Source organism: Gouania willdenowi, chromosome 20 (genome assembly GCF_900634775.1).
Source record: "Gouania willdenowi chromosome 20, fGouWil2.1, whole genome shotgun sequence".
Taxonomy (NCBI): Eukaryota; Metazoa; Chordata; class Actinopteri; order Blenniiformes; family Gobiesocidae; genus Gouania; species Gouania willdenowi.
In genome coordinates, this window is record NC_041063.1 from 5,643,103 (window position 1) to 5,657,982 (window position 14,880).

General features: G+C 39.2%; 1 protein-coding gene and 1 pseudogene across 1 annotated transcript; one reads left to right on the top strand and one right to left on the bottom strand.

The window, feature by feature from the left end:
* Positions 1-1,735: 1,735 nt before the first annotated feature.
* Positions 1,736-8,704, bottom strand: LOC114454533 (hydroxycarboxylic acid receptor 2-like; annotated as a pseudogene).
* Positions 5,893-14,030, top strand: LOC114454534 (centrosome and spindle pole associated protein 1-like). The gene is made up of 19 exons (XM_028435081.1): positions 5,893-6,970; positions 7,071-7,132; positions 7,208-7,331; positions 7,534-7,667; positions 7,741-7,769; positions 7,879-7,942; positions 8,994-9,087; positions 11,316-11,367; positions 11,452-11,535; positions 11,608-11,710; positions 11,799-11,862; positions 11,984-12,165; positions 12,240-12,640; positions 12,988-13,054; positions 13,156-13,225; positions 13,299-13,446; positions 13,531-13,629; positions 13,711-13,772; positions 13,869-14,030. Exons 8-19 carry the CDS (start codon positions 11,343-11,345, stop codon positions 14,028-14,030), a joined length of 1,467 nt encoding a protein of 488 aa, XP_028290882.1. The 5' UTR covers positions 5,893-6,970; positions 7,071-7,132; positions 7,208-7,331; positions 7,534-7,667; positions 7,741-7,769; positions 7,879-7,942; positions 8,994-9,087; positions 11,316-11,342.
* The last annotated feature ends 850 nt before the right edge of the window (positions 14,031-14,880 follow it).

Consider the following 14,880-nt stretch of genomic DNA (forward strand, 5'->3'; position numbering starts at 1 on the left):
CACTGTTCACTGTCATCAGCAGCACCTGGACATCGCTAAGGTACGCCATGGAAACAGTCACAGTAAAGCAGTGGTTCTCAACCTTTGGGTCACGAGACACTGGGAGGGGGTCGTCAGATAGCTTAAAAAAACTAAGAATATTTTTGAACAATTTCAGCCCATTTTTGCTTATTTTTACTTTTTTTTTTTTTTACAACTCCATCAAATTCACCATATTTTAACCTATTTTCATCACTTTTTCTTGCCATATTTTTGCTCCTTTTAATGTATTTTTGCTACATTACTCCCATTTCTGACACTTCTACATCACATTTCAATGACTTTTCTACAAATTTTTTCCACTTTCCAGACATGTTCATCACTTATAAACCCTTTCTACCACTTTTACACCTAATGTCACATATGTTGTCCCATTAGTCACTTTTAACCTCTTTTCACCATATTTCATGATTATTTTTGCCAATTTAACCACATTCACCATTTGTCATGCCCAATGTTTGCCAGTTTAAACTAAATGTTCCAATATTGATATTTGAACCCTTTTTTTCCACTTTTTCTCTCTGTTTTTGCAACTTTTAACCAATTTCTGTGGTTTTTAAATTCCCATTTCACCACATTTTCTACCATTTTTGGTCACTTTGAACCCATTTTATTAGTGATTAAAACCAGGATTTCCATCTTTAAGATGACTATAATAATAATAAACGTTCCTAGATAACAGTGGATATTATTCAGATGAATAAATAAATGTGGTTATCACAGATTCATAGAACAATAGACCATCATTTTGCTGACTTTATGGATGGACCCCAAAAATCTCTCCCCTTTATTCCCCCTTATAGATAGCCCTGTCTCCACATGACTGTTTTTCAATGTTCATGTCTGTGTTCAACCACCTTCAGCTACAGTGGGGGTCCCCGCCCTCTGGAACCTTTATTTTGGGGGTGGTGGCCTAATAAAGGTTGAGAACCACTGGTATAGAGAACAGTTCTGTGACGTTTATCATTACTCAGCATTATAGATTGATGTGTGTTGCGTCTGCAGACATTAAAGGAGCGTTCCACTCACAGAGGGACTATGAAAAGGCCGTGTCGTACCACAGTAAGGTTCTAGAGCTGGGCCAGGAGCTGTCGGACAGAACTATCCAGATGAGGGCGTACGCTGGGCTGGGACACGCCACACGCTGCGTGCAGGTCAGCCTTTCAGCTCATTAAGAGAGATCTGAACCAATAATGAACGTGTAACATAATGACTGGCCTGTGCAGGACCTGGAGGGGGCTGGGCGGGACCACCAGAACCAGCTGCAGACGGCCCAGCAGCTCCAGGACCACGCTGCACTGTGACGAGCCTCTTCCAATCTGGGTAGGATTCACTTTATACATGAGACAGGTTTATTCTTCTTCCATCAGTGATAAGAGCCTCTGCCTTTTTAAAAAAAATGTTTATTATATATTCACAAGATATTATTCAAAAAAGAAGACAAAAACAATCTTGCTGGCATTAAGATTAAGATTAAGATTAAATCGGGCTTTCGCCTTTAATTGGCCATGTAATGTTAGTACATTATTGGAATTTGTCTTCTGCATTTAACCCATCCCTGAGGAGCAGTCGGCAGCCATTTTGCGGCGCCTGGGGAGCAGTTCGGGGTTAAGGGACTTGCTATGTGGATATCAAAGAAACTTCAAAGCAAACATCAAAGTGATCAGCAGACGCCTCTGACGTAGACTGGCAGATGTCACTGGAGTTGAAACATGTCAGGAGACGAAGTAGAGAAGTAGTAGACCACAGGGTTGAGAACGCTGTTGAAGTATGTGAAACACTCCGAGGTGTAGAAGGCCACGTTGGCCTTTTCAAAGCAAGAGCACTCGTCGTACCAAACCTTGAGGATCCACACGGAGAGGCGGGACATGGTGTTGGGGAGAAAACAGGTGATGAAGATCAGCGCCACGGCCAGGACAAACTGCACGGCGCGTTAGATCTTCCCTCTCCTCTCCATGGCTCTTCTCCTCAGCTGCCACGCGATCCTGACACTGCAGAAAGCCACGATGGAGGTGGGCAGAAAGAACTGGATGACGTAGAAGGCGTTGTGCAGATGTTGAAGCTCTCACACTGCATACGGTTGTTGGATTCAAAGAAGTGCTCATCGGCCAGAAGATGTCCAGTGGCCAGAAAGATCAAGACCCAGAGGCCGAGAGAAACCCAGAGGGCGTAGCTCAGAGACATCCTGTTGATCCGGCTCAGAGGTGCACGATCCTCAAGTATCGATCCATAGCCACTGCAGTAAGGAAGAAGATCCCTGCTGCTCGGTTTGCAGCCAGCAGGAAGAGGTAACTGTAAATGTTATCAGAGCAGGAAGGACCAGGCCATTATAAAACTATTATACAAGGGATTAACACGTTGATGATGATGATGATGATGGAGAATCAAAAACCAAGCAACCAGAGGATGTTTCAGGTGAATCAAACATGTAAATATACCAGGAAAACAATATAAGTGTCAATGATTATTTTTGCTAATTTTTTTAAATCAAATACCAAACAACAGCTGTTAATACGAATACGAGGAAGTGATCAGGTGGGTTGGACCCAAAGTCCTCGTAATGAAACTTACAGCTAAAACAAAGGACTGATATGTACAAAGTCAAAGAATAGATATTTTTGTAACTTCAGTCCGTGCTTTATTTCAGGGTTGCAGGGTGATTTGTGATAAACAAACGTCAGGACCACTGAGATTAAAATAACGCTTTCAGAAAAAAAGGCAAAAGAAGAGATTTATGGATACTTTAAACTAGTGCTAGGACTTTAATGCTTTAATTTGCAATTAATTATTTACAGAAAAATAAAGCACTTAACAACCCCACAGTTTATAGTTTTTTTTGTCAAAGCCAAAGGGGGTGGAACCTTTCTCGTTTCACAAGTTCCTGGTATACCCATATTACTGACACAGACCACAACACAAGAAACAGGAGAACCAGAGAAGAAGTTGTTGCTGTGCTTCGTGGACGTTCATTTTTATTTAAATAAAAACACTGAATACAAAACGAAAGCCTCAGCTAGCACCTTAATGCTAAACATGTAGCAGCTCGCACCTTAATACTAAACATGTAGCAGCTAGCACATTAATGCTAAATATGCAGCAGCTAGCACCTTAATGCTAAACATGCAGCAGCTAGCACCTTAATGCTAAACATGCAGCAGCTAGCACCTTAATGCTAACAACATAGCAGCTAGCAGACAGTGTCTCCAATCCACACTGGACACTCAGACAGGGTTCAGAACCAAAATGAATAAAGTCAGTGGATAAATGATTGTAGTGGACAGTCGACAACTCTCTGTGGTAGAGGATGTGGGCGGGGCTAGAAGCACTGCTACAGACCCAACTTATCAACTGCTATGTAGAAAAACTATTTCAAACTAAATTCATCATCTTCATCAGTTGCTCTGTTTATTTCATGATATCCACAGATATTCTAAATATTTTACACTGTTCAGTTTATACTTCTCTGGAATGTTCTGGACTCAGTGATGTTTTTTTATTTTAATACAAAAACTACATTTGTTTTAGAAAGTTTACTAAATATCTAGAAAATGGTGAATATATCTTAGATAAATGTAAGTTAATATCCGAAATATTGAATACAACAAATTAAATTTGTAGATTTAGATTTTTTCATTTATGTTTTTATTTTTAACATGTAAACAGAATATCATAAGAAAAAACAAAAACATAAAGAATCTCAAGATATATTCACATTTCAGTTTACAATTTATATTACCAAAGTGGAAGAAGTACATACTTATTTAATCATATCCATAAATCCCTTAATGTTTTTATTTTTTTTTGGTAATTAACGAGCTTCTCACTGGTGGTGTAAAGAGTAATGAAATATCATAGTCAAGTAGAAGTACTGTAAGTTACTTGATTAAAATTGTACTCAAAGACAAGTAAAACATCTCATGCATAAACTTAAAAAGTTAGAGACCAAATGTTGCACAATTGTAACTTCATTTATTTTCCACAAAGGCATCTGTATAAAAGAGCTGCTATTGCAATAAACTTTATATTCTCCATTACTAAGTTCACTTTCAGTTTATTTTAATGCAGATGATTCAAATCCGTAACAGCTATATTTATTTAACAAAATATTATAGTTTAATAACTTATTTTAGCTCTAGTTCCTCTTTCTCTAACTTTTGAATCCAAGTCCCTCATGTCGACTACTACATTTGTATAAACATCAATAGATCATAATGATGGAATGAATAAATAATAACACACATTTTAAAGAATCTAACTTTCTAAATAAGTGAAATAAACAGTATTTAGTGTCTCCTGAAGAGATTTATTTCAATAGGTTTTTTTATTTTTTATTTTTTTAATCATTTAAGGTCATTTTCCTCCTAATGTGGGACCAACACTGACCTTTATATTTTCAGTTCATGTTCTAATAAAAATCATTTCTATCATAAGTTTTTTAGTGTCATTTTGTTTATTTTGTTGTTTATTCTTTTTATTATTCAGTATAATGTTCTCTTATTTGTGTGTTTTTGTTGTCATTTTGTGAGATGCTGGTAATATTTAGTATGATTATCTTTTTTTCAACTAAAAACAAAAATTATTAAACCACATTTTAAAATGCTTTTAATTGTTAATTTTCCTCTCACTTTATCTCTAGTACCCCCTGTAGTGCCATCGCCTACCCCTAGGGATAGAATGACAGCGGCGGAGCCAGGCACCAGGCACCGCAACCTCACACCAATGCTGCCAGCAGACCCCCCCGCAGGAGCACAGCACAGCCCGGAGGACAGTGGGCCCCAGCCACCAGCCCTACCCCGCCCAGGGCGGCGCGGTGCCCTGCTGAACCGCGGCTAGTCGCCAGACGGCGGGGGAGCGCGCCTCGAGACGCCAAACCCAAAGACCCACCCCCGGGACACCCCCGACCAGACACGGCACCCACGGGGCCCGGCGCCCCCAGCCAGCAGTCCAACCACCCCTGACGCGGATCCGCCAGGACCGGAGCCACCGGCCGCGCCCCCACACACACCCACCCAGCATGATCCAGGGGAGGCCCCAGCGCGGGCGAGGCCCCACAACTCACCCTTCCCTCCCCCCCGAAGTTACACAAGCCGGCCCCTGCAGTCCCCCAAGTGAGCCGCCAGGGAGGGAGGGGCGACCCGGCCCACCGCGCCAGCGGCACCCTCAGCGAAGGGACACCCCAGGGAACCAGGCCAAGGCGCCCAGACCGGCCAGCGGAGCAACCCACCGCAACACCTCGCCAGCCAACAACCCAGGAAAGAGTGGCAGGGAAACACGCAGGCCCCCAGCCCCAAGGGCCACCCAGACGTGCACGGAGGGGGCAGGAGAGCAACACCAAACCGCCCAGGGACTGAACGGGATTTTAAGTCGACTAGACAAATCCCTGTCCAAGAAGCTTTTGTCTGTTCCGGAGTTCACGACGGCCCTGGAAGTGAACTTCACACCATTAATGGAGATTAATAAGAGCTTGCGTGAATGCGGGGGCAAGCAAGGTGAACAGAAGTCCTCAATCTGGTCATGATCTTTACACTATTTGTGACTCATACTGTCGCACCTGTGCTGCCACTTGCTCCATCTTTAAGGACAGTGTGTATCCCAACTGAGCTTGGTGCTGGAACTCCTTGAGGCACCTGTTGACTGTTCCTGATGAGTCCATCGTGGCCAGATTTTTCTGAAAGGCGATGTGTACAGGTTTGGACCTAGAGACAGGGACAGAGGCAACAGATGTGTTTAGATGGCTCCTTTCTGTCACCACGTCTTGGATAACTAGGAAACTTAGCATGTCAAACACTAAGGAAACGAGGAAGAGAAATCCCTGCCGTGTTGCAGGCTTCACATCCAAATAAAATTTAAAAGAAAATATCACTTTCCACACTCCATTTTTACTCCCAACACAGTCTGGACTGGAAGTTCATCGTGGGGATCCACATCATGAACTCCACTGGTGCGTTCTAAGAACAACAATGTATTAATTGTCCACGCAAAGCACTTTCAACAAATAATGGCAACTATGAACAAGTGAAACTTGCGCCTGTCAAACCAAACAGAATAGTTAAATTAGAACTGATGACCTTATCACTGTCGAGGTAGGAATGATAACATTATCACTGAGTCCATCGAATCAGGAGGTGGGGGTGGGGTGTACAAAAATAAATTCGACATCACACACCCTTTAGCCAAACAGCAGCCATGTTGAAAATCTCAGGTCAGTCTGATCCTGATCTGCAGAGATATTTGAGGAACACACAGAAACACAGACAGACAGAGATCTGTTGTTTTTATAAAGAGATATGAACTCCAATGTTTATGAAATGATCACAGAAACTAGAAATCTATCATCTCAACAATCACTGTCTCCTGGACAGTTACAGATGGACTCACCTAAAAGGCTTCATTTACTCTCAGGTGAATCGGGTTAAAAACCAACATGAAGTACGTCAACATGAACCATGTGGCCATACCAGCCTGTTATTGCCCGATCTCGTAAGATCTTTGAAACTAAACAGGTCTGGGCCTGGTTAGGAGACCACTGAGAATTCCAGGTGCCACATTGGGGGACAGTAGCTCCAGTGGTATCTGTCATTGTGTCCTTGGGCAAGGCACTTTACCCACATTGCCTAGTATGAATGCAGTGTGTTAGTGAATGTTGGTGGTGGTCGGAGGAGCCGCTGGCACACAATGGGCAGCCTCGCTTCCTTCAGTCTGCCCCAGGGCAGCTGTGGCTACTATAGTAGCTTACCACCACTAAGTATGGAATGAAAGAATAATGCCTTAATTATGTAAAGTGCTTTGAGTGTCTATGATAAAGCGCTATATACTGTATGCATTATTATTATTACAACAGAAGGAGATGAGAAAGCAGGTGAGGCCGATGAAGGAGATTGTGGAAGTTCTCCAGAAAACCCAGGAGGAGCACTCACAGAGGAAACATGAGGTATGGAATCTGCAGGTTTGGAGCTTTGTATAAGATCTTTGTAGGGTTAAATGTGACTATGCAGGGAGGTGATGTATAACAAGCCCCCATTTGTTCACAGGAGCACACAGTGTCGTCTCCAACTGAACGACCCCATCCTGAAGGAATCCCACAGTTAACAATGTAAGAAGCTGGTGATCTTATCACTCTGCTAGTGCTAGTTTCACTTAATACTGCTTTTCTAATCCGTCACGTCAGCGCATCAACAGGATGTGATCAGAAAGCTGTCGGCCCTTCGTGGACATCTCAGAAAGGAGGAAAAACAACTGGAGGTCCAGGTTCATTAAACTCAAACAATCCCTGACTACATTGGATCTAACAGGTAACACTGATCAACAAGAGATTTGTGTTTGGGTGGAACACAGACAATGGAAAAGAAATGCTGCTTTTTGGATTCGAATTAGCCGATCTAATTATATTCAATCTAACCTCACATATGACAGGGATTAGACACACACCTGGCATTTTAACTAGACAAAGTTGGTCAATTGATATATTTTTTTTCCCTATTTGTTTAAACACAGAAGACAATCCAGAGCAGACAATTTTTGATCTGCACCAAAAGAAGCTCCTTGGACATTAGTTTACTGCCATTTTCCAGCTCCTTTACATGTGAACAAGGACAACATCAGGAAGTTTGACCAGTTTAAACACAGAGGTAATAAAGGACACACTCACACAACACTGGGACTATGGTGCTTTTCTCCTCATGGCTTTGTGTTTATTTCTAGAATATCTGGAATATGATCAAAGCCATCAAGTAGGTGTTTTTTTTGTTTTTTTTTAACTGTTTGATCCAGAAGTTGATAAGGGTTACTGTAGCAAAATGTAGACCTCTTAAATGTTCTTTATTGTATGTCTTCTCTTAGAGAAATCCCAGTGGACATTCAGCCCAGAGAGACAGCATCTTAGAGTCTGATTCCACTTTTATTGGTAAATCAGGCTGATCGTTAACTTTTTCTCACACTTTATGCATGGATGGGATTTGACATTGGATGCATAAAATCCCACAATGATGAACACAATATGTAAAATGTAGAGTAGCAGTTTGCAGTCGAAACATGTCAGGAGATCAAAGTAAAATAAGTTGTCTAAACAAATGAAACGTTATTCTTTTTTGTTTGTTTATTTATTTTTTTTATTGTTGTAATCAATATCCTTTGGGGTTTTTTTTTACACACTGACTCATGTGTATATTCTCCCAAAATTTTTTGGAGGTATAACTATGAGTTTATTTTTTTGTTGTGATATCAGTTTCTGCGAATTGTCATTGTATTTTTTCTATGTTTGTAATAAAAAGAAATAAATCTCTGTTTCAACACATTTCTGTGAGACTGACGCTGCATTCAAGGCAACTCTGAACTCTGTGTTTGATCAGGTAAAAGGTCAGAGAAATTGCAATAAATGCTATAATGTTTGTATGATTAAGCAATGATTAATCTAACAAAGCAAGGCGACATTATAGCATATCTCAGCAACAGGGCATGCAGAGTGACTCACGTAAAAACATCAATGACGTAACTTTTTCATTTCACTCTATGTAATTTCTATATTCTGGATTGTTTTCCCCCATTACTTTAGAAAAAGGATTGGAAACGAATTAAACATAATTTTGCACATGATGCTGGTCTATCCTTACCCATTGATAACAACATATCTGTGAGGGTACGTGTTCACTCTTTTGTCTTTGTGCATGTGTAGTAATTTCTGTTTTAGTTCAGTAAGTGATTCCATAGGAACACTTTGTATTGTCAAGACAGTTCGTTAGAAAACAATAACAAAAAAGCTACAAAAACCATGACCAATAAGCCATGTTTTCTTTTTTTGTGGAGGAAACTCTTTAAATACAAAAGTACATTTTGTGTATTGTGTCTTGTCATAAAAGCTGAGCTGCAGGAAAGGTGTGCTTAGGAGTAAGACATGGGATGTCAAATTACAGGGAAAATTCCCTCACAAGTAATGACTTAATTTGTTTTTCTCAAAGGAAAAACTGAGAGAAAAAAGAATACAACCTCTCCCTCGTGAATGAAGCCCAAAGCAGACAGATAAGGAGGAGAGCATCTGCTGTTCCTTTACCTGTAAGTTCATCAGCCAATAAACAGTAGAAACCATTTGTTTGTGTTATTGTTGCAGAGTAGGTAAAAAAATCATTTTGGTCTGTATTTTCATGACAGGAAGTTGGGTGACAACCAATCAGGGCCTCCTTACACTGAATCACAAACTATTGTTAATGAATGCTTTATCATTCACCTACACTAAATCTCTCACACACATTATCAACTACATTATAATTTTTATGTCTTTACGTATTTGATTGAGCTCTGGTCTTGTATGAATATGTACCTTAAGATTAAAAGTGGCAGTCAATGCAGTTTACATCAAATATCTTTTATTTGCTCTTGGTTTGCAAACTGGAAATAAGTGCAGACAGTCAAAATAAATAAATAAATAAATGACTTTAAAAAATATATTAAAAAAACAGTAATATTTATTGAATTATGTTGTCAATATGTAATAATGCAGTTTAAACATTCAGAAAAACAAACTAGAAATAGACAATTGATCAAGACTTTAATGTAATGTTTACTGATATGAATAAAAAAAACAAAAAATGAGTATACAGAAATATTAATCTACTCGTGCAAACATTACAAAACGTCCCTGAAGGTATTAATGCACCTTAACTACAACTGTTAAATAGTTGTACAACTTCCATTTACAGTTCATGTTTTCTTTATTAAAGCCTGCGGTAATGGTCAACGTGAGGTAATGCTTTGAAAAACACACACAATCACTCACTAGGCCATATGTGTCAAACTCGAGGCCCAGGGACCAGATCTGGCCCTTTAGAGCATCCAATGTGGCCCACAGTAGAAAGTAAAAAATGACAGAAAACATGAATCATTGTGTACATTACCAACTAATTAATTTGTAGAAATCTTAAATACACAAATTCAATGAAATTTCACAATAATTGCAAGGCTCACAAATGTTCTTTGCTTACATCACATGATCTCAAATTGTTAAAAAAAAACTCAACATTTTTCAAAAGCCTAGCATTTTTCCTGAAATTATTCCACCACATTTCTATGAATTAATTAAAAAAAAAAAATGGTCACAAAATCAAAATGATTTAAAGTGAATATCCTGTTAGGACTGATATCTGACACTTATTGTTTGGATATTGTCTGTATTAGATATTTTATTTATTCATACCTGGAAGTGCAAACTAAGGCACATTAATCATAAAAAATACTAAATTCTGTGGCCCAATTGACATAAAACTAGTCTCAATTTGGCCCCTGAACTAAAATAAGTTGAGACAAAGTTTGATCAGAAACTACAGGATCTCAACTTAATTTACTATTTTTAAAATCTCACCATACATTTTGACCAACAGATGTCCCCATTGAGCGTTGTGTGTCCGTGTGAGTTTCTACTGTGACACGGTTGTGTAGCATCATTAAAGGTGTGTTTATGTCTTGTTTTGTGCAGTAGTTGATGTTAGTTTGTCTTGTAACACTCAAAATCCATTGTTCTTATCCTTAATGAACTGAAAGCAGTGTTTGCCATGTAAAATGTTTTTCCCCCGTATTTTTGAAGCCAATAGTTTGCATTATAAATGTATCAAACACTACTCTACGCCTTGATAGGTTTATTGTTGTCTTTATTATACTAAATAATTAGTTATTGTAACATAAGTGTAACGTCCGAGTTTTAGGGGCTCTAACTTGCTGTTGTAGACGAGGAACACACGACTTATGCTACAACACTTCCGGACACAACCCGATGCATACCGATGACGTCACTTACATACACGGCGCATCTTAACAGCACAAAACCAATTCGAAGTGTGACGTCAGTGCCGCTGTTTGGAACAACGCCTTCTTCTTAGATACGTCATAAATTCAGCTTTGAAGAATCTACAGGATCGAACCCTCGAAGCATTGTGTACCTTTGTGCTTTCAAATTAACCAAATGTGTTCTCAAAGAAGCCATAAACAAGCAAGAACAAAGGTAATAGAAAATGAAATGAGTGAATATGTGTCAGGGTTGTTATACTAAAATTGGATTTGTTTTTATTTAGTCTTTCCGATTTTTATTTATTTCTTTCAATTCATTTATTTATTTATTTAATTTTTTTTTTTCATTCCATAAAACAAGGCTTTACACAGCAAAAAATAAATAAATCTATACATAATGACTGAAAGGGTTAAGGCTGAAGTATATTTCTTATTATTGCCTTACCCAATGAGCACAATTCCAAAATACACAGAACCAATTTTAATCTAAATACTTTTCACAGTTTGGAGCTGGTGTGAGTGACGAAAAAATGCTGCATTTTTCAGCTGACAGAGGTAATGTATAATCTCATCATCTGATAGTAAACACGGGGTTTACTTTTTGCTACAAGCTGCCTGTTTGTGTTTTGCACTCTACAGGTTTAGGTTCAGGATCCAAGCTGGGAACAGACTATGAAAGAAAGAAGAACAAACTTCAACCGCTGGCTACTGGACTCATGATTGGTAAACACATTTCAAATACGAGTAAATATCCTGGCTTCACCCTAGTCAGGAACATCACTGGTGTTTTTGCAGGAGTGTCAGAGGAAGAGAATAAATTGATAGCTGCGACGAAAAAAGAAAAATACAAAGCGGAATTGTTGAAGCAAATCAATGATAATAAGAGAAACAAAGTCAGGTAAGTTTTTTTTTTTTTTTTAAGTGAATTGAACACTGAGGGAAAAGTAAAGAAGGATTGAATACGTGTATCTGCCCTTGTTTGATAGAGAGAAAACACTTGAGGGGACGGTTGGTGTCACTGGAGCTACAAAAAAAGATCTACATAAAAAGGTAGAAAATAGCAGTAGGAAGTAATAAATAAAATAGGAAGTAATATATAAAATAGAATTATATATATATATGGATAGAAACACCATTGTTTGTCTCTTCTGTGTGATGCTTAATGCTCTAGCTTCCTGAACAGGAAACTCAAAAGAATCCTTCAAGAAGCTCACAGGAGGACTTCAAAGAACCACTGATGAAGTGTTCTGGGTTGGAAACTGGTGCACCTAGAGATGAGGCCTTGTTGGACCATTCCAGTGAAACGTCCCACAGGAACCTCTCACAGGGGCTGGGAGACATGGCTGTACCCAGGTAGCTCTCAGCTGTTCAATGGCACCATGGTAAAATGTTAGCTGCACAAAGCTCAGTCTTTTCTTACTCTACAGGGTTGCTGGTTTGGATCCTGTAGTTTGTCCTCTTTGCTACACTCCACTTCATGCATCTCATCCTTTATATGGGACTCTAGCATATGCTCCTCCTCATCCTGATGGGACTCTAGCATATGCTCCTCCTCCTCATCATTATGGGACTCTAGCATATGCTCCTCCTCATCATTATGGGACTCCAGCATATGCTCCTCCTCCTCATCATAATTATGGGACTCTAGCATATGCTCCTCCTCATCATAATTATGGGACTCCAGCATATGCTCCTCCTCCTCATCATTATAATGTGACTCCAGCATATGCTCCTCCTCCTCATCATTATAATGGGACTCAAGTTCATCCACTTGATCCTCCTGACGGGGCCAGTTATCCATTGGAGCCAACTCTTCCTGACAATCAAGGTAAATAAAGTATTACAACTATCATCATGAAAACACAGATAAAACTTTAAAATGAGATTTTAAGAATATTTTTAAATGAACTACATAAATTATTTTCACTCACACTCATTGTGATGAGTATTCTGCAGACTTTTGTTACCTTTGTTCTCACCATCTTTGCATTAATTAGGTGTAGGCATTCATTAATTGTTACTGGGTGTAAATTAGATGAATTCACATTAAAGCAGTTTATATTCATTTATTAAAATGCTACAAAGGAAATGTGAAATGTAGGTGATATATTATTGAACATCATTTTTTTTTTTTTTTTTTTAACAAATATTGCATACCTGTGTTTGTTTAATCAGATGCTCTGTGTAGAGAGACTTCTCAGTCTGGAAGGCCAATTGGCCAAAGATCATCTGCAGCTATTGAGTGAGTGTTCTCTGCATCTTGATGTCATCATACAGTGGTTTTATGACGTGTATCAAAAAGTTACCAATGTAAATCTCTATGTGATCACTTCCAACTTCCAGACTCTGTGCTGAGAATTCCAGGCAACAGGGAGAAAGCAAACAGAGCCACTGGGAGGCTCTAAGACAGCAGGTGAATTCAGAATACATGCCATCATATAAAAGGCTACATCGTTTTGTAAACAACCTGTCTCACTGTATTACAGATCAATGAGAGAGAAAAGCTCAAAAAAATGAAGAAAATAGAGGAGGAGCGTTATAATGCTAAAATAGAAGCTGAGAGGATGGCCTACAATCCCTGGGGAAGGGGTGGAGGAGGTGCACCGGTCACAGACGAACAAGGCAACCTCCATAGTAAGTTGATGAGCTAAAGGTAGATGTGAAAAATAATCACTAGCCAGTTTCGTTTTGGAGATTAAGACCTTTCTTTGCCTTTAGGTGACTTGAGACAAATGCACAAAGTGAACAAGGAACGGAGCTTGTTTCCTCGGTGTCCCAGAGCCGGAGCTCACGTTCCTGTTTCCCGTCCTCTGTCAGGTAGTATTTTCTTTTAAATTTTCCAATTACACTTTGCATTGGCAACGTTTGTTTTTATCTTTTATCTTTTGGGATTTGCAGCTCTCACTGGTGAGCGTTGCTCAGAACAAGTGAACAAGCACAACCAAGAACTGAAGCAGCAAGTAAGCATGCAAACAGTCTCGACAAATATTCAAACCTAACCTGGTTTCATCTACTCAGACTGACTGGAGATTTAATTCTTGTTATGTTCTTTTTAGATAGAGGAACGCCGTAGAAGGAAGGCTGAGGAGAAAGAGCGTGAGATGAGGGAGGAGGAAGAGCTGGATAAAAAGATAGAGAAGGAGAGGGCTCTGCTTCACAAGATGTACGAGGAAGAACAAAAGCAGCTCAAGATGAAGGTCCTTAAAAAAGGAACTTAATAAATACATTTTTAGCACAACTGTGGTTTATCATACAGATGTCTTTTGACATTTATTGTTCTTTCCAGTCATCCAACGCTGTAAAAACATTTCAGACACAAACATTCAGCAAAAGGTGTCTTTTATCAGACAGATTCCAAAATATGTTCATCAAGCTAGATTCAGTCATTAAATGGGTCCAAAAAGCAAACTTGAAACAACAATGTATTAAAGGGGACATATCATGCTAAATCCACTTTTTTAGCCCTTAAATGCATTTTGTTGTATATTTAGAGTGCTTAGAAGTACAGAAAAAATCAAATTAGTCTCTTCAGGTGCTCCGTAGATATCTTTATATTCTGTTTTGCTCATATTTTTCAATCTGTTTTGATTTTTCTATTCTCTATTACGTTTTTTGAACTATTACATCACAGTATTTGCAGTGGAACTGCCAAATTAGTACATCAACTCCAGGTCCAACACTTCGAGCAATCCGCCATTTTTATTTCTCGCTTTAATTTTGTAGTCCAAGCTCAAGGATGCCGAAGTTACGAGAGGATAAGTCAAAATGTTGGGTTGTTGGATGTAGTAACCCACACGCTTCATTACACCGTCTCCCAGCATCAGAACCTTTTCGAAGTGCCTGGTTGAGTTTTATTTTTCACAGAAATGTACCCACATCTGTGGGTAAGGTCATTTTTGTGTGCGCAAAGCACTTCAAGGATGACTGCTTCTGCAACCTCCGCCAGTATAAAGAAGGATTTGCCGAAAGACTTTGTCTGATTGAGGGTTTAATTCCTTCTATCTTTGAAGAATGACGAACAGATCACTTTGGTAAGCTGTAAATAATGCTAAAAAGTGTGACGATAAG

Excerpts from the sequence above, each read along its gene's own strand:
- LOC114454534 (XM_028435081.1), top strand. The coding sequence starts at position 11,343 with ATGCTGCATTTTTCAGCTGACAGAG. Across the intron at positions 12,641-12,987 it reads AACTCTTCCTGACAATCAAG|ATGCTCTGTGTAGAGAGACT; the intron begins GTAAATAAAGTA and ends TTGTTTAATCAG. Across the intron at positions 13,630-13,710 it reads TGTTTCCCGTCCTCTGTCAG|CTCTCACTGGTGAGCGTTGC; the intron begins GTAGTATTTTCT and ends TGGGATTTGCAG.